Raw genomic sequence first — 20,540 nt, 5'->3', positions numbered from 1 at the left:
CAGCATGACACCCCTCACTAGCTGTGGTGCAATTTCTTTTCTGAGATGGAGTCTCCCTCTGTGGCCCAGGCTGGAGTGCAATGGCACGATCTTGGCTTACCGCAACCTCTGCCTCCCAAGTTCAAGCGGTTCTCCTGCCTCAGCCTCCCAAGTAGCTGGGATTACAGGCATCTGCCACCATGCCCAGGTAATTTTTGTATTTTTAGTAGAGACGAGGTTTCACCATGTTGGCCAGGCTGGTCTAGAACTCCTGACCTCAAGTGATTCACTCGCTTTGGCCTCCCAAAGTGCTGGGATTACAGGTGTGAGCCACCACACCCAGCCTGAATTTTTTCTTACACAAATTGATTTACTTCTGCCCTAAAGACCTACTATCATTTATTCATTTACTTAAGAAATATTTATTGAGGCCAGGTATGGTGGCTTACGTCTGTAATCCCAGTAATTTGGGAGGCTGAGGCAGGCAGATCACTTGAGGTCAGGAGTTCGAGACTAGCCTGACCAACATGGTGAAACCCCGTCTCTACTAAAAATACAAAAATTAGCCTGGCATGGTGGCACACGCCTGTGGTCCCAGCTACTGGGGAGGCTGAGCCAGGAGAATCGCTTGAAACTGGGAGGTGGCTGCAGTGAGCCGATATCTTACCACTGCACTCCAGCCTGGGTGACAGAGCAAGATGCTGTCTCAAAAAAATAAAGTAATATGTAATATTTATTGAATGCCTACTATATTCCAAGCACTGTACTAAGCACTGGGTATATATTAGTGAATAAAACAGGAAAGCCCCGATCATATATAATCCAGTGAGAAGAATAAAAGTAAGCATTAAGTAGACACATAAATGTATATTAAAATTTTTATAAGTATTATGAACAAAATGAAGGTAAAGTGAAGACTACTTAGACAGTACAGTTAGGGAAGGAATCTCATAGGAGGTGATATTTAAGCTAACAGCCTGAGAATGAGAAGGAGCCAGCTTTGAAAGCTGAGGAGAGAGTGTTCTGGACAGAGGGAATGGTATATCAAGAAGTCCTGTGATGGGAAAGCTTTTAGAGTTCAGCCAGCCCTTCCTTTACAAGATCCCAATGTACATGAATTTCAATTATCACAGTTTAGTTAATAACACTAGGCCATTACAAACAGTTCAAATTTCATTCAACATAGTGTATTAATTGTGAGTAATTCATAAAGCAAAAACTTCATTGCTAACTCTTCAGTCCACATGTAAATAACACATGCACAGCACATCATGATCAGTGACCAATATATCACTTCTTTCAAAGTCTCTTGGTGATTGGTCACTGTACATCTGTCATTCAGTTTGCATACAGATAGCAAAGAGTATAGCTGTGCAGCCTCCTTTTCTCACAGTGATATATCCATGGACATTTTACAAAAATGGATAATAACAGTGCAGCACATGAAAGTACAGCAGAGATGGACAGGTGCGGTGGCTCACACCTGTAATCCCAGCACTTTGGGAGGCTGAGGCAGGTGGATCACCTGAGGTCAGGAGTTCGAGACCATTCTGGTCAACATGGCGAAACCCTGTCTCTACTAAAAACTACAAAAATTAGCCAAGCGTGGTGGCAGACACCTGTAATCCCAGCTACTCTGGAGGCTTAGGCAGGAGAATCGCTCGAACCCGGGAGAAGAGGTTGCAGTGAGCCAGGATTGTGCCACTGCGCTCCATCTTGGGCAACTGAGGGAGACTCTGTTTCAAAAAAAAAGAAAATGCGATAGCAGTGGAAGTTAAATTTGAATTGAATGTAAATTGAGTTCTGAAAAAACAGCTGACTATAGAATTGTTACCCTGCTGCTGTTTGAAAGGCTATAGATATACAGCCAGAGGAACTTAGTGAAGACAAAGTTATTGACATAACTGCAGAAAGTGGTTGTGACAAAAAGGATGAAGATGTCCCAGGGGAAGTAACACCAGCAAAACACTTCACATTAAAGGAACTCTCAGAGATATTACACCTCATTGAAAGTGTAAAGGAAAATGTTAAAAGTTTATCCAAACTTAGAAAAAATTATGACAGTTTAAGAAAACAGAAAAGATGCTTGCTCTATATTATAAGTTCTCTGATGAGAAGGTAAGCACTGTACAAATCACTTTTGATAGAGTTTTTACAAGGAAATAAAGCACTTTAATTCTCAATGTTTTTAATGTTTTAAATTACAATGCACTAAAAAATACATCAGTTTTACTATTTTTCACTTCCCTGTACATTTATAACTGACAATAAAAGTTTTTAATGTTTTGACGATTTTTTAAAAGTCAGAGGACAATTATGATTTTCCCACTATATATTAAGCTTACTTTGCATGGTGTCAGATTTAATAGCTATTCACAGTCCCACACACTACCATGCAAACTAAAAACTGCCTGTGTTAAAAAAAAAAAAAAAAGCTTTGGAGGACATTATGCTAAGTGAAATAAGCCATGAAGGACAAATACTATATGATTTCACTTACATAAGGATCAAAAATATCCAAACTCATAGATTCTAATTTAAAACATTAGACAATAGTGGTTATCAGAGGCTGGGAGTGCGGGAAATGGAGAGGTTTTCTATGGATATAAACTTTTGATTATTCTAGATGAATAAATCCTAGAGATCTGCTGTGCAACACAGGCGCCTATAGTTACCAATACGGTGTTGTGCAGTTCAAAATTTGTTAGGAGACTAGATCTCATGTTAAGGGTCCTTACTGCAAAACCAACTAGCAAACAAAAACACAAAGGGGCAAAAGGAAACTTTGGGGTGGGGGAAGCTTATCTGCTAAGATTTATTGGAGATGTGATCCAAGGGCAGCGAGAGTGAGGGCAACATTATCAGCTGCTGCCGTGGAAAGCCTAGAGTCAGACAGAGAGATTTTTATGATCACTTGTAGTCCAAGGGAAAAATAGTGAAATAAAGTTTCTGTTCTATATGCATTTGAAAATCAAAGGCCTTGACAAAAAGGAAAGGTTCAAGCAGGATGTTTGTGTGTTTTTTCTATCTTCATATTCAAATTTTTTGTCAGTGGAGAAATAGAAAAAGCAGCATCTCACAATGCAACCCCCAGAGCGGAACGTTAACCCTAACCCTAACCACAAGCTTAATTCCACTTCCAACTGAGAAACTTCTAAGTGTGTAGGACAAAATCTGAGGAAGCCCCAGAAGCTCGTTATTTCCTCCAGTCTGTCTTCTACTGGGGGTAATAAGAACTGGAATTTGGAGCTTCTGGAGTAGCAAAATGTATTGTTGGTCCTCCTCTTTCCTGTTTCCTTTTATGGAAATTGGGGAGAAAAAGTTTAGTTCCTTGCAAAATTTTCATTTCCACTTCTACTTCTTGGAGATCCAACAAGAACAACACAATTTTAAGATCTATGACATTCTCTTAAAGAAAGCCTGTAGTGGCCGGGCGCGGTGGCTCAAGCCTGTAATCCCAGCACTTTGGGAGGCCGAGGTGGGTGGATCACGAGGTCAAGAGATCGAGACCATCCTGGTCAACATGGTGAAACCCCGTCTCTACTAATACAAAAAATTAGCTGGGCATGGTGGTGCGTGCCTGTAATCCCAGCTACTCAGGAGGCTGAGGCAGGAGAATTGCCTGAACCCAGGAGGCGGAGGTTGCGGTGAGCCGAGATCGCGCCATTGCACTCCAGCCTGGGTAACAAGAGCGAAACTCCGTCTCAAAAAAAAAATAAAAGAAAGCCTGTAGTCTTGTGAGCATTCAGAAGTTAGAGGATGCAACAAAATCCCGCAAAGGCTGAGAACAGGGGACAATATTGAATCCTTTAAGTATATCAGTTTGGAGACTCAGCTTTTGTGGGCTCCAAAATAACCAGGAATCTGAGCTTGAACTCAAGGCAAAAATTAAGGCCTCAAAATTAACTCATGAGTGGTTTTTCCTGTGGTTGATGGATGTGAGTTCAACGGCTATAGTGTTGTTTCCCAAATTCCTTGAAATAGAGGGAGTGGGGTTTTCCAGCGAAGTATTCTTCCCCTTTTAAAATAATATTAGAGGAAGTCTTAAGCCAAGGAATATTAATGTGTTATTGTAAGACATGGAGTCAAGAAGGTTTATCTTCTGTAATTTTATGTTGCTTGGATCTTATTCCAGAAGAAAAATATTTTCAAATATGCCCTTACTGTGAATTGAGAAAGATTAAGCTGCTGTGCCTTCATTTCAGGCCACATATGCAAATCTGTCTTATAATCCCCAGAAGATTCCAGTTGACCCTGAAAAATTCATGAACATCAATCAGTGTTTACTTCTTAACATTATCAGCACTTGATATTCCAAGTGTTGCTTAATATTATCACTAATTAATATTATCAGAAGCAAACACACAACCAAAATTTGTATGTAAATACAAATTTTCTGCCTAAATGCCTTACTTCCAAAGTTATCAAATTGCTGACTACGATGGAGATCTTGGGCACAGTTGTGTAAGCATTTTACTAGGGTTTCAGTAGAAGGAAGAAAATGAAGGGCTGTCTAGAAACTTCTTTAGCTAGCAATGTATCTTTGTACATCTACAAACTTACTTTTAAAATATTTGGTTCTTGGCCAGGCATGGTGGCTTACGCCTGTAATCCCAGCACTTTGGGAGGCTGAGGAGGGTGGATCACCTGAGGTCAGGAGTTTGAGACCAGCCTGGCCAACATGGCGAAACCCATCTCTACAAAAAATACAAACAATAGCTGGGCGTGGTGGCACATGCCTGTAATCCCAGCTACTCAGGAGGCTGAGGCAGGAGAATGCCCTGAATGTGGGAAGTGGAGGTTGTAGTGAGCCTAGATCATGCCACTGCACTCCAGCCTGGGCGACAGAGCCAGACTGCATCTCAAAAATAAATAAATAAATAAATAAATAAAATAAAATATTTTGTTCTTCTTCGTCTCAACTTTTAACATTTTTATTTTTGTTTCTGTTTTGTTATATATATAATCTATTAGTATAATAGCACATATAAATAAAGAAAACATACATTATGGATCCATGTTTAAAGAAACACGTAGAAAACCTACAGGGTCCATTGATTTTCATCCAGGGATAAAAAGAACAAGTCTCCGAGAACAGATTTGAAGGGCAGTAGGGGGAAAATATGAAATTATTTTATTTTGTGCCTTACAAATGCTGCTCGTACAGTCTAAAGATTTTAATAATACTAATTGCTGTTATTGAATACTTATTATATGCCAGACAATGTCTGCTTTACATGTATTAAATCATTTTATCTTCACAATAACTCGATACGATTATAGTTATTTTCTAGGTGAGAAATTTAGAACCGGAGAATGCATAAGTAAATTGCCCTAGGTTGTATGACTAGAAAGTGACAAAGCCACGCATGTGGCTATTTCAAGGAAATAAGAATTCAATCTGTTTTCACAAATTCTTTTTTTCTCTGGAACATCCAAAATACTGGACGTATAAAATATAAACCATGGCCATATCAAATTTCAATGCATTAACACTTTGCAGAGACACATGAAGTTACATGTGATTTGCTGAGCTTTATCAAGAATAAAAAGATACAGCATTAGCTATGCTTTATCAAGAATGCTTTATCAAGAGGCCGAGGCAGGGGATAACTTGAGCTCACAAGTTCAAGACGAGCCTGGGCACCATGGAGAAACTCTGTCTCTACTAAAAATACAAAAATTAGCTGTGCGTGGTGGCATGTGCCTGTAGTTTTCAGCTACTTGGGTGGTTGAGGCAGGAAAATCGCTCTAACCTGGGAGGCGGAGGCTACAGTGAGCTGAGACTGTGCCACTGTACTCCAGCCTGGGCCACAGAGTGTGAGACCTTGTCTCAAATAAAAAAAAAAAAAGAGAGAGAGAGAGAATGCTTTATTAACAATAAAACAATGAATCTCCACAGTACATGGGCTTTTTTCTGAAATACATATTTCTCCTTTTCTAATTTTTTTTATAGGTGTGGACAACCACTACAAAATAAAGTACAGCTGAAGGGCCGTGACCTTCTCACTCTAAAAAACTTTACTGGAGAAGAAATTAAATATATGCTATGGCTATCAGCAGATTTGAAATTTAGGATAAAACAGAAAGGAGAGGTATGTAACATTTTCTTTCCATGTTCCATTACTAGCAGTCAGCCTTTTTAAAGGCAACCTTCCCAAAGAAACAGGAAAAAGAAAATACATTAAAATTCTTAAACAGTAGCTATATAATGAAACCTCACAGTCAAGGTAATTGATTATCATGGAGCATACAGGCATACAAAAAAGCGTAAAAATCAGTTATTCAATGTCATTGCATTTTTTTCATGTGGAATGCTGAAATTCATTATTAACTGGATCAAACCTAAGAAATCATTTGTTTGACAAGATTTTATTTTTATTTATTTATTTATTATTTTTTGAGACGGAGTCTTGCTCTGTTACCCAGGCTGGAGTACAGGGATGCAATCTCGGCTCACTGCAACCTCTGCCTCCCAGGTTCAAGTGATTCTCTTGCCTCAGCCTCCTGAGTAGTTGGGATTACAGGCGCCCACCACCACGCCCGGCTGTTCTTTGTATTTTTAGAGGATATGGGGTTTCACCATGTTGGCCAGGTTGGTCTTGAACTCCTGACCACAGGTAATCCACCTGCCTTGCCTCCCAAAGTGCTGGGATTACAGGCGTGAGCCACCACGCCCGGCCAAGATTTTATTTTTAGATCCCTTTTCTTTTCTCTGTGTATTTTCTATAAAGTCAAAATTGAAGATCATTTTTTTCCTAGCATAAAATTTTAATTTTGGATGCATATCAGATATAAGATCATTAGGATAATGTTGAAAAATTCACAATAATGCGACAGTGTCTTAAAAAGCATTTAGATTAGCAAAGAAACAATTAATGATATCCAGGTAGGAGAAGAGATGGGATATGGGTCTTAGCTATAAGCATTATTCTGCATTTTGAGCAATTTATGTTTGAAACACACTCAATTAATACAGTAGCTTCATTTAGACTGCTTAATTGTGAAAGCATTTTTGTATTCCAAGCTTGTTCAAAAGCCTTTTTAAAGAGTTAGTTTCAGGTTGAGAAAGTTTGACACGGCCTTGATTTTATCTAGTTGGCTAACTCTCCAAGCTCCTAAGAATAAACTGAGGACAGGAGTGACCGCAACTGCTGTGGGTTGATGTTCCTATAAAACACCTGAAATAAGGAGAAGAGTATTCCCCAGGCCCAGGCCTATGATCTTGAAACTTTGTGGATGAGGGAGGTTAGCTGGCAAAAATCTCTTTGTTCCAGAACTCATTCTATCGGGAAGCCCATCTACAGAAGAGGAAGGAGGAAGCGCCCCACCCCACATTCAAACTTTCCAGATTGTTTTCAAATGACTTCCAGAAGCCAAGTCTTTGTATCCCCATGAGGATGCATGATGAATGTGTAGCTAAAACACTAGGGCTTCATCATTGACCTAGGTGGAAGTCTTAGTGCCCCATGTTTTAACAGAGTAGCATTTTCCTAGCTGAGAAAAGACCTTCAAACCAAACACCTTCAAGGTCATTGAAAACTGAATGGGGATTTCTTTTCTTTCTTTCTTTCTTTCTTTCTTTTTAGGGCACTAATCTGCCATTGAATGGGGATTTCAACGGAGTTAAGTAAGAAGGTGGTTCCAGGATAAAATATTAATATACTTTGGAACAAATTCACATGTTTAACTCAGAGCAATTAATACTACTTTCTAATTACATGTCAATAAGCTGTGGGAATTACTGTTCTCTTCCCCCATTTATATGGCATATAAAAAAACATTTTAGGCCGAGCTCGGTGGCTCCCACCTGTAATCCCGGCACTTTGGGAGGCCGAGGCTGGAGAGTCACGAGGTCAAGAGATTGAGACCATCCTGGCCAACATGGTGAAACCCCGTCTCTACTAAAAAAACAAAAATTAGCTGGGCGTGGTGGCGCACGCTTGTAGTCCCAGCTACTCGGGAGGCTGAGGCAGAATTGCTTGAATCTGGGAGGTGAAGGTTGCAGTGAGCCGAGATCGCACCACTGCACTCCAGCCTGGTGCCTGGCTACGGAGGAGCGAGACTCTGTCTAAAAAAAAAAAAAAAAATTTAAATTCACTTTTTTGTTTTTTTGAGACGGAATCTTGCTGTGTTGTGCAGGCTGGAGTGCAGTGGCGCGATCTCAGCTAACTGCAACCTCCATCTCCCAGGTTCAAGCGATTCTCTTGCTTCCACCTCCCTAGTAGCTGAGATTACAGGCGCATGCCACCATGACCGGCTAATTTTTTTTTTATTTTTTATTTTTAGTAGAAACGGGTTTTTGCCATGTTGGCCAGACTGGTCTTAAACTCCTGACCTCAGGTAATCTGCCTGCCTCAGCCTCCCAAAGTGCTGGGATTACAGGCATGCGCCACCGCACCTGGCCTAAATTCAATTTTTAAACAATATTTTAAACACTTATTTGGGGGTAGTTATTACTTATTTTCTAATAATGTAAAGAATAGGTTTTAAAACATAATTTATATATATTTTAATTCTATTCCTGTCCTTGATTTATAGTATTTGCCTTTATTGCAAGGGAAGTCCTTAGGCATGATTTTTGAAAAAAGAAGTACTCGAACAAGACTGTCTACAGAAACAGGTAAGTCCTCTGCCAAATTCGCACTTGTGTTGAAGAGGGGGATCGAGGGTGAAGACTTTGGAGGGGTAACCCAGTGCAGGGATTTGTCTGCCTCTAGCAACCATAAAGAGAAAACATTTTTACTGGGAGCAGCAGTGCAAGCCTGTGAATGAGCTTTCCAGTTGTCATAAAAGCTATAAGCAGAAAAATTAGTTTCATCAGTAAGAATTCCATAAGGAACTGAGTAGAAGTCCCATATAACTCTTCATGTTCAGAAAAGAAACGTAGGTGGGCACACATTTTCAGGCCTTGAACTCACATGGGTAAGAAATGCGTCTATTTTTCTAGCATGTAAAGAGTATTTCCTTGTGTGTCTCAATTCTGCTAGATGGTGGTAATTAAATGTTTGCAGTATTAGGCAATCCTCAGTTGTTTCAGGGTTTATTTTGTCCATTTGGGTCTCCTCTCCCTTTCCCCACAGCCATGGCTAAATCATGGAGAGTATCTGAATGTCAAGACCTGTAGGGCTTTGGGGATCTGGTCCTCGGTCATTAGGACATCATCATCAAATGTCCATGCTGGGGTCTGTTGGGACTTCTATATTCCCATTGGATCTTGGCTGTCTCCGATTTACTGCAAGGTTTGCTTCACTCTGATTAAAAGGCTTGCTATTGAGACAACCAAGTATAAAGGGGTCACTGGATCACCTCCAACTGGCCTGCACACTGGGAGGAGTGCACACTGGGGTGAAGCCTCGGGAAGTTCACACCATTTGCAGCGGGGAAGAGCCAGCCTCACCTGTTCTGAGGTGGAACCTGGGATTCAATCTGAGAGGCAGGATGGCTACTAACAGGACTCTTGCTCTGCTGAGAGTCCCTGTTTCCCTTTTGTTTCTTTTCACCCGATAAACCCTGCTCTTCTCAACCTTCAAGGTGTCTGTGAGACTAGTATTTCATGGTTGTGTGGCAAGGACCCCATTACAACAATGTATCTCTTGGTTTCATTCTCTCAACCTCTTAGCAGCTCTCCAAGACACATTAAGCACAGAGGTACTACAAGGCTGCCTCTACTCTATTGTTCCTTCCTTATGCTGAGTGCCAGGGAGCTCTATAACATTTACTGCCTTCTAGAGGTCTGTCTTAAAAGCAAAACAGGATGTCCTCAGTTCTGGGATTCTCCTAATTCATCGGAGGTTTCCAGCATGCTCCCTCTCCTTCAGAAGTTGGCCTGGGGAACACACAGCAGGGTACAGCATCAAAGGTCCATCATTTTTTATTTCTGTTGCTTCTCTCTTTTCTCTTCTTCCCCTTTCAGTTATCAGTACTGGAGGCCAGGAAGTAAAGCAGGAGGAAAAACGGCTCTGACTATTCATGGACTCTTCCAAATCTATGTTTTTGTGCCTAGAATTCTAGGCTGTTAAGGATCAATTTTTTTCTCAAGCTATCATCTCTGCAATTTCAAAACAGACACTTTGAAACTCATAGGACACAAATTGCTTCTTTTCTTTCTCTGAATTTCTGCTTTACCAGACCTCACTTGAATTAATAATATGTCTGCCCAAATGAGCAATCAGACAGGGTCAACGAGGAAGCACCACAAACAAAAACACATTGGTTGATACTTCAAATATATTATTCTACCTTATAAGTATCAGAGTTTTCTAGGGCTTAGAAGCAAACAACTATTACATGTAATTTTTACCTTGGAATGATCAATAATGAAGCTTACCAAATAGATATAAAAAAAAAGTTACGGGGGATTAAGCGACTTGCCAAATTCACTCAATTAATACAAACAGCACCAAGATTCACATCTCAAGTCCACTATTCTTACTAATGCACATTCCTTCCCCCTAGGGAGAAGGAAGGAGGAACAGGGAAAATACATAAGGTGTTAGTCTTTAAAGCCCTAGGAAGAAAACAAATAGGAACATTTTGCTCTTTAAAGCTGGCTGCTCTAAGAGATCATGTTGATATCTGACAGATGGTAGGGAACAAAATGAATACACCAATCAGTAATTCTCAAATTCTGCTCCCTTTCAACACTAGTCTTCCATGAGTTGGGTAGATACTATTTTATTTTATCTTGTATCTTTTTTGTTTGCTTGTTTTTACTATTAGTACTTAAGAGAAGTGGTCTTTTTTGAACTCACCAAAATAATTGATTGATACATAGAGATTTCTCAATTTTAAGTTTTTTAAAAAGGAGTTTTGCTGAGTTCATGGCATTTCTTTTTATTTTTTATTGTACTTTAAGTTCTGGGGTACATGTGCAGATCTTGCAGGATTGTTACATAGGTACACACAAGCCATGGTGGTTTGCATGGCATTTCTATGACTTTTCCCTGTTCAAATGTTATGTTTGAAACTAGAATATTTCTGAATAAATGGTCGGTTTCACCATTTACAATAATGTGGTAGTTAATCTATTAATAAAAACGAGAGTGACAATTTAATAAGGTTTTGGATGCAGACTCTGTGCCAGGTGTTCTACATTAATTATGTGTGTTATCTCACTTAATCCTCATGACACTTCTGTGAGAGAAGACTGTTGAGGAAAACAGGTTGAAATGGGGCCAGCAAATGGCTCAAAGGTGCATAGCTAATAATGGCAGACCCAGAATTAGAAGCTATTATTATTATTACCATCATTGAGATGGATTCTTGCTCTGTTGCTCAGGCTAGAGTGCAGTGGTGCGATCTCAGCTCACTGCAACCTCTGCCTCAGCCTCCTGAGTAGCTGGGATTACAGGCGTGCGCCACCATGCCTAGCTAATTTTTGTATTTTTAGTAGAGACAGCGTTTCACCATCTTGGCCAGGCTGGTTTCAAACTCCTGACCTCCCTTGTGATCCACCCACCTCGACCTCCCAAACTGCTGGGATTACAGATGTGAGCTACCACGCCCGGCTGGAAGCTATTATATAGACTCCATCTATTATATATATTTAATAGCTGGAAGCTATTATACTATCTAAATATATTTGAGATGGAGTCTCACTCTGTCACCCAGGCTGGAGTGCAGTGGCATAATCTCAGCTCACTGCAACTTCTGCTTCCCAGGTTCAAGCGATTCTCCTGCCTCAGCCTCCCAAGCAGCTGGGACTACAGGCGTGCACAACCATGCCTGGCTAATTTTTGTATTTTTTAGTAGAAACAGAGTTTCACCATATTGGACAGGCTGATCTCAAACTCCTGACCTCATGATCCACCCGCCTCAGCCTCCTAAAGTGCTGGGATTCCAAGCATGAGCCACCAAGCCTGGCCTTAAATATATATTTTTAAATATCTAATTTAATAAATGATATCTGTTGATTTAATTTAATTATATGGCATGTAATTTCACATTTTATTCTAGTAAAATTGTTTCTACAGGTGGCATTAAGCGTTTTGTTAAATGATGGTTTTTCTATAAAGAAGTCCTTAGAAACCTGCCCCAAATCAGAAATAATAACAACAAATACATGAAGCAAGGAATGTATGACTGTGGGCCGGGCGCGGTGGCTCAAGCCTGTAATCCCAGCACTTTGGGAGGCCGAGGCGGGTGGATCACGAGGTCGAGAGATCGAGACCATCCTGGTCAACATTGTGAAACCCCATCTCTACTAATACAAAAAAATTAGCTGGGCATGGTGGCGCGTGCCTGTAATCCCAGCTACTCAGGAGGCTGAGGCAGGAGAATTGCCTGAACCCAGGAAGCGGAGGTTGCGGTGAGCCGAGATCACGCCATTGCACTCCAGCCTGGGTAACGAGAGCGAAACTCCGTCTCAAAAAAAAAAAAAAAAAAAAAAAAGGAATGTATGACTGTTAAAACTTATAGTTCATGGAGCATTTGTCATTATACTCAATAATTGCATATGGCATCCTGTCAATCTCAAAAATAGGAGAATCACTCAGAGTGAGTAGCTGCCTTAATTGTTTACAGAAACAGTAAACCCCAATCAAAATCATGACAAACATTCCTGTTGTGTGTCTGTGCATCTTAACAATTGTCCTTTGGTACAATTTTTCAACAAGTACCACCTGTTACTTTGGTGCCTAGAATTAAAATAGGTGCAGTTATAACTGTTACTGCCTCAAATCTGTGCCAGCCCCTGAGATGACCCTCATAGGACAGTCCTTGGCGATTCTGTTCCAAGCCTGAGTTTCAGAGCTACATTCATATTTCTACTTATCTCAGGAGACAGAATCAAATTCTCCATCCAACTCTTACCATAGTAATTGTTTATGTAACATGTTTGTTAAAGTGTAACACACAAAGTGCACAAATTATTAAGTGAATGGTTCAATGAATTCTTACAGTGAACAAACCATCGTAACTAACACCCAGACAGAGAAACAGAATGGTAGTAGCACCCAGAAGCTCCCCACTACCTTGTATTTCCTTCCGGTCACTACTCATCCTCCACCCAAGGGTAACATCACAGATTCGTTTTGCCTGTTTTTGAACTTTATATAAATGGGATCATTCAGCATACGCTCTTTTGTGTCTGACTTCGTTTGCTCAACACTGTGAGATGTATCAGTGTAGCTGTGTGTAGTTGTAGATCATTCATGCCTCATCCACTCTTTGTGTGTGCCTGCCTGGAAAACCAGACAATTCTCCTATGTGTCTAACAATGATTATATTCTTTTATAGAAAATTAATTGAGTAGATAGACAGATACATTTATTAATCTCTGTAAATGCAGTAGCTGATAAAAATGCAAAAGGCATTCTAAGAGATGGTTCTTTTCATTATTTAACATTGGTATTTCACTTTCAAGGTGAAGTAGAAGCTGGTCTTTTAACAGCTGTTTCAAAATTGTCATCTGTACAAAGATGCCCATATAAAAATTGTGATACTATTCTGCAGTTATAAAAGCCAAACACAGAGAGGTAAATAACTGCCTTAGTTCTACCAGTAAGGGTTCTCGGATCCCTCATATTTCCAATGAATGAATTCTATTTACATCCTCTTTTCCAAAGCAGGCAGGAATATATGGGGAAGTGAAAGAGCAAAATAAGATTTACTTTTATTTTCCCAAACAGAAATTAAGAAATTAACAGAAGAAACCTTTTGTTCAAAAATAGCTTATATGAAAGCATAAACAAATGAAACAGGTAAAAGCACGCTTCTCTGGATAAAGAGTGGAAATCCTCTCTCTGTCCTCTTCTTCTTGGCAATGGCAGCTTCTAGTGGCTTCTCAAAACCTCTGATGCTCTTCATAAGCACGTATTGCCATACAGACCTGGTAAACTCACAAATTCTTGGCTTGTGCTTTTGGGCTGAGGTCTGAGGCTTTTTTTGCTCTGTGACAAAAATTGCAAAGGCAATTTCTTCTCAGAGGCAGTATTTCCTCCCCATTTAATCTCTTCCATGAACTGCTGAAGTCTTTGGCTCCTGCTTGTACACACTTTCTGTTACACTTCTTCCTACCCCTGTCTCATAAGTCCAGGCATCATATGGATCTTCTTTTTTTTTTTTTTTTGAGACGTTGTTTCGCTCTTGTCATTCAGGCTGGAGTGCAATGGTGCAATCTCGGCTCACTGTAGCCTCCATCTCCTGGGTTCAAGTGATTCTCCTGCCTCAGCCTCCCGAGTAGCTGGGATTACAGGTGCACACCACCATAACCAGCTAAGTTTTGTATTTTTAGTATAGACGGGGTTTGACCATGTTGGCCAGGCTAGTCTCAAAATTCTGATCTCAAATGATCCCCCCACTTTGGCTTCCCAAAGTACTGGGATTACAGGCATGAGCCACCACGCCAGGCAGGATCTTCTGGATAGCACAAACAGGGAAGTGGAAGGGTAACAGAGGGTAACAGACTAATCTTGAGTTGCTATAGCAAAATGACTTCTCATCAAAGAAAGAGTGTAACTTGGAACAGACCTACCAGGAGGTCTGAAACTTTGTTTGAAATTTTCCTCCATAGTCCTCAACCCTCAATGGTACTCAGACCTGTACTAGGCACTTAGTAGGTGCACAATAAATAATTTTTTGATGAATGTGCAGTATTTATATTTGTTTAGGTGATGTTGTCTGTTTATAAAGAAATTAAGTACTCAAGAGTGATTAGTGATTATAATCACCATTAAACTTCATTATGTTGCTTCATAGATAATAGAGATTTCTATTCTTTCTGTTAACAAAATGAGGGGCTGTTCACAAGTAAGAAGAATGGGTCCTTTCTTCAGAGTCAAAATTCCTCCTTTATTCATTCAATGAGTATTCATTAAGCACTTACTATTTACTAGGTTTTATTCTAGATGCTTGCGGGTGATACCTCAGTAGACAAAACAGAGGAAAATCCATGCCTTCATGGGGCTTACATTCCAGTGGGTACACAGACAATAAACAACAGACATAATAAATAAGTGGATGATACAGTATGTTTGAAGATGATAAGTACTCTCAGCAAGGAGAAGAATGTGCCTGGAATGGAGGGAAAACAAGTGCACCATTATTGGGACATTGGCTTTTATTCTGAGTGAAATGGGAAATCGTTGGATGATCTTGAACAAAGGAGGGATATGATCTAATTGCATTTTAAAGGATCCCTCTGACTGAGCATAGACTGTGGAATAGATTGTGAGGGGGCCCAGGGTGAAAACAAGGTAGAAGTAATGAAGCCTGTCAATAGATAGCTATTATTTATAGAAGCTGGGGCCATGGTGGCAGCAGTGGAGAGGGTAATAGGAACGGATTCTAGATATGTTTTGAAGGGAGAGACAAGATTATCGATGTATTGGGTAAGAGAGAGATGTCAAGGATGACTTTAAGATTTCTGCCTGAGCAAATGTGAAGGCTGCTGATGGAACAAATGGAAAGGGGAAGGTTGGGAATTCAGTCTTAGATATATTGAGTTTGAAGTGCCTATTAGACATATAAACAAAGATGTTAAAAAAGCAGATGGATATGAGTCTGGAACTTGGAAGTGAAATCTTGACTAGAGATATTTGCGTGTCACCAGCATATAGATGATATCTAAGGCCATCGGACTGGATACAATTATAAAGAGAGTAAGTATAGATTGAGGGATGAGAGAAGAGAACCAAGGGCTGGTCCTGGGGCACACCAACATTAAGAAGTCAAGAAAAATAGAAGGAACCAACAATGGTGATTGAGAAGGAGCAAATACCACGGTAGATGCAAAGGCAAACAGGTGTGATGTCCTGGACACTGTGTGAAGAAAGTTTATCAAGTAGAAAATGAAGATCAACTTGGTTAAATACTGCTAAGAAAAGAAGAAAGAGGACTCAGAAGTGGCCACTAGATGTAGCAACATGAAGATCACTGATAAGTTTGGTGAGAGGAGTTTTGGTGCAGCAGTGGTAGGGGACAAAGCCTCATAGATTTTTTTTTTTTAAAGATGGGGTTTCACCATGATGGCCAGGCTGGTCTTGAACTCCTGACCTCAGGTGATCCACCCACCTCGGCCTCCCAAAGTGCTAGGATTACAGGCGTGAGCCACCGCACCTGGCCAGCCTTATAGATTTGATGGAAATGAGAAGAGAGGAACTAGAAAGAGAAAGAAGAACAAGGAGCTTTGCTGCAAACGAGAGCAAATAATGAAAGGAATACTTGTCAGTGAAATTAGGACCAAGAGCAAATCTGTATTTGTTTTTTAATAATGAGTGAAAAAATGAGAACAGCACATTCAAGATGTTGGTGACATAAGGGAAAAAATGAGGAACTGCTAGAGCAATGTCTTTGAGTAGGCAAGGGGAGTGGCTTCCAGTGTGTGAATGAAGGCATTACATGGGGCATGGAAAATGCATCTATGCTTAATAGAAAGGAAAGCAGAGTATATGAGTACACATGCTGACTAGTGGGGAAATGTAGTGGAGTCTGGAAGTTCTCCTTTTATTGCTGTAATTTTTTTCAGTGAGGTAGGAAGCAAGGTGAAAAGCTGAGAAGCTCACTTCACCTATAAAGACATACACACACTGATAATGAAGGGTTGGAAAAAGATATTCCATGCAAACGGAAACTACAAAAGAGCAAGAGTAGCTATACTTATATCAGGTAAAATAAATTTCAAGACACAAAAAGACAAGGCCATATGTAATGATAAAGGAGCCAATTCAGCAAGAGGATATAACAACTATAAATATATATGAACCCAATGCTAGAGCACCCAGATATATAAAGCAAGTATTATCAGAGCTAAAAAGAGAGATAGAATCCAATACAATAATAGATGAGGACATCAACACTCCACCTTCAGCATTGGACAGATCATCAAGACTGAAAATCAATAAAGAAACATTAGACTTAATCTGCACTATAGACCAAGTGGACATAATAGATATTTACAGAACATTTCACCCAACAGGTGAAGAGTACACATTCTTTCCTCAGCACGTGGAACATTATCAAGGATAGACCATATGTTAGGCTACAAAACAAGTACCCCAAATTTAAAAATATTGAAATTATATTAAATACATTTTCTGACCACAATGGAATAAAATTAGAAATCAATAACAAGAAGAATTTTGAAAAAAATATAAACACATGGAAATCAAAAAATATGCTCCTGAATGACCATTGAGTCAATGACAAAATTAAGAAGAAAATTTAAACATTTATTGAAGCAAATGAAAATGGAAGCCCAGCATATTAAAACTTGTGAGATACAGGAAAAGCAGTACTAAGAGGGACGTGTACAACAATAAATGCCTACATCAAAAAAATAGGAAAACTTCAAATAAACAACCTAATAATGCATTCTAAGGAACTGGAAAAGCAAGGACAAACCAAACCCAAAATTTGTAGAAGAAAAGAAATAATAAAGATCAGAGCAGAAATATATGAAACAAAGACTAAAAAAAATACAAAAGATCAATGAAATGAAAAGTTGGTTTTCTGAAAAGAAACACTTTCAAAATATATGAAGAGGCCAACCACTTCCTCACCATGTTAGTTGCTACCACCATGTTTCAGCCTATCAACTCTCACCCAGATTTTCACAACAGTCTCCTGACTTGTCTCCCTGCTTTTGCCCTGCTATGGATGTCCGATTGAAATCTAAGTCAAATCATTTCCCTCCTCCGCTCCAAGCCTTCAAAGGCTCCACATTTTATCCAGGCAAAAGTCAATGTTGTTGCCTTCTCCCCACCTTCCTTCTGCAGCCTCACTTCCGCACTGTCCACACTGCCTTCTTCACCTTCTTGTTGTCTCTCTCTCTCTCTTTTTTTTTGAGAAGAAGTCTCACTCTGTCACCCAGGCTGGAGTGCAGTGGCACGATCTCGGCTCACTGCAACTTCTGCCTCCCGGGTTCAAGTGATCCTCGTACCTCATCCTACTCAGAGCTGGGATTACAGGCGTGAGCCACCACACCTGGCTAATTTCTGTATTTTTAGTAGAGATGGGTTTCTTCATGTTGGCCAGACTGGTCATGAACTCCTGACCTCAGGTGATCCACCCACCTTGGCCTACCAAAGTGCTGGGATTACAGGCATGAACCATTGAGCCCGGCCTCTGGTTGTCTCTTGAACCTACCAGTCATGACCTTTACACAGGAACTTTACACATGCTCTTCCCACTGTCTCATATGTTTTCTATGGCTCACCCATCCATTTTCCTCAGGTCTTTACTCAAATGTCCCACAATCAGTGTGGCTTCCTTGACCACACTACTTAAAATTGCAACTCCTGTCCTGTAAATTTCCTATTCTTCTTCCCTGCTCTGTATTTCTTATAGTACTTATCAGTATCTTAACATACAATATATTTAATTTACTCATTCAGTTTATACTCTGTCTCTCCCCATTTGAAAGTAAGTTCCATGTAATCAAAGACTTGCATCTTGTTTACAATGCTTTCTTCAGTGCCTAGAACAGCACCAGGCGCATATTTTCAGAATGAATGAATAAATTTCAGAATCATACAGTGAAAGCCAGGACTTGTGGTGTGTAGTCACTCCACAGACACGAGATGTGCCATCCACCGAAAATTTGGTTTGCTTACTGACAGTGAGAATACCTCACATGCACCAGGAAGATATGAAAAAGCTTATTACTCACATCATGTGGCTTTCTGGGGATAGTAGGTCTGGCTCCCAAGCAGGTCCAAAAGTAGCCTCAGAGAGCAGAGGAATGATATGGCGTTCTAGTGTGGTTTGGGGATGGGGCTGGGATGAGGATTCCCATGCACCGGGTACGGCTTGTGAAGTTTGAAACTCCTGCTACGGCCAAAGGAGGGAGCACCTGAACTTTCTTATCAGCTTGTCCAGATGTAGGGCAGAAGGGGCAGGCAGGGAGAGGTGACAGTCAGACATCAGAAATGGGGTCAGAATGTTCATTACAGGTCCTATAGCAAGTAGGACTGTTTAGGCATTTCATATTCTTTGATCCTATCTAGCACCTAGCACATAAGATCTGCAAGGGATCTTATAACTCTAGGCAAACTGTCTTATTTTCCAGAAGAAGACAGTTCAGTTTGCCTAGAGTTGTAAGATCCCTACAACTTAGGAAGAAGAAGACTGAGCCCAGTCCCACTATGTCATTCTGTCTCTGTAGATCACAATTTGAGCTGACTCGATAGCTGGCTTCCCTATGGCAAAACATAGGGCTGTGGGGACTTAAAAACAATCTTGTACAATTTTCTAGACTCTGACTTTCAGAAATAAAATTCTTATAATATCTACTATGCACTTTGTCAGAGTAAGGGATTCAATGGCAGAATGTTAATAATGTGCTGTCACATGATCATACTCTGTGAAGTCATTGCTAGGGTCAGAACATGGTGGTCTCTAGTTAAAGATCACTTGTTCTGGGCACTTTTTTTTTTTTTTTTTGTGATGGAGTCTTGCTCTGTCACCCAGGCTGGACTGCAGTGGCGCAATCTCAGCTCACTGTAAACTCTGCCTCCCAGGTTCAAGCAGATCTCTGCCTCTGCCTCAGCCTCCTGAGTAGCTAGAATTACAGGTGCCTGCCACCACGCCTGGCTAATTTTTGTATTTTTAGTAGAGAGAGGGTTTTACCATCTTGGCTAAGCTGGTCTTGTACTCCTGACCTTGTGATCCACCCGCCTTGGCCTCCCAAAGTGCTGGGATTACAGGCGTGAGCCACCGCTCTCAGCCTGGTCTAGTATTTCAGAGAACACTTTTGAGTATAAAATAGATGGACTATAATTATTTCATTTTATATACAGTAACAGAAATGAGGACCATTGCTTTGTGTGGGTTTGATTTTTACTTTTTATAATAAAAGTTTCAAATAAACAGAAAAGTAGAAAGACTAGCATAATGAGCATAACAACACCCCTTACATCAGTTTAACAACTGTAAATATGTTGCCTTCTTTAATTAGTCTATTTATTTTTGTTTTTGAATTATTTTAAAGTAAATTAAAGCTACAATGATATTTTATCCCCAAATACATCAGTTTGTATCTTTAAAAAAATAAGAATATTGTCCTATATGGTCATGTTGTCATGATCACACTGAACAAAAATAATGATTTCTTAATATCATTTAATATCAGTCCATATTCAAACTTTGTCAAGGCTTCAGTGAGATGTTTCATGAGATGTTGAGTAAAATTATCCTTGTGGATCTGAAACTCCTCATTCCCTAATTCACCGTGCAATTAATGATTTCTTCCCTCTTTATGGGAAACAGATGGGATTAGCAAATTGTGACTGTTGCTTATTTCCCAAAAGATAAATCAGGCACATCGTAATAAGGAGGAGAAAAGTAATGTCTGCAAAATTCCTTGGACAAATCTCTATCTTGCAATTATGTGTATTTGCCTTTGATTATGTATTGGAGAAATTCTGAGCATTAAATCAGTCTCAAATGAGATAGTAAAGTTCTGATTGGATATCATCATCTCCCATAATTTTCCTCAGAATGTGTGATGAAAGGGCTCCAGCCTGGGCTACAGAGGAAGACTCTGTCTCAATGAATAAATAAATAAATAAAAACAAAAGGCTTGAAAATAAAAGAAAGTAAGCCTCGAGATAGTGGTTTCA

General features: G+C 39.9%; 1 protein-coding gene across 1 annotated transcript in view; it reads left to right on the top strand.

The window, feature by feature from the left end:
* The window catches only part of OTC (ornithine transcarbamylase), a 71,340-nt gene that overhangs the window by 6,759 nt on the left and 44,041 nt on the right, over positions 1 to 20,540 (top strand). Inside the window, exons 3-4 of the mRNA XM_012448119.2 lie at positions 5,936 to 6,074; positions 8,521 to 8,602. Coding sequence (XP_012303542.1) covers positions 5,936 to 6,074; positions 8,521 to 8,602 — 221 coding nt within the window. The remainder of the gene's footprint in view (positions 1 to 5,935; positions 6,075 to 8,520; positions 8,603 to 20,540) is intronic.

The sequence above is a fragment of the Aotus nancymaae genome, unplaced genomic scaffold, assembly GCF_030222135.1.
Source record: "Aotus nancymaae isolate 86718 unplaced genomic scaffold, 86718_ANA_hifiasm-v0.15.2.pri h1tg000058l, whole genome shotgun sequence".
Classification (NCBI taxonomy): Eukaryota; Metazoa; Chordata; class Mammalia; order Primates; family Aotidae; genus Aotus; species Aotus nancymaae.
This window is presented reverse-complemented; position numbering and strand designations above follow the sequence as displayed.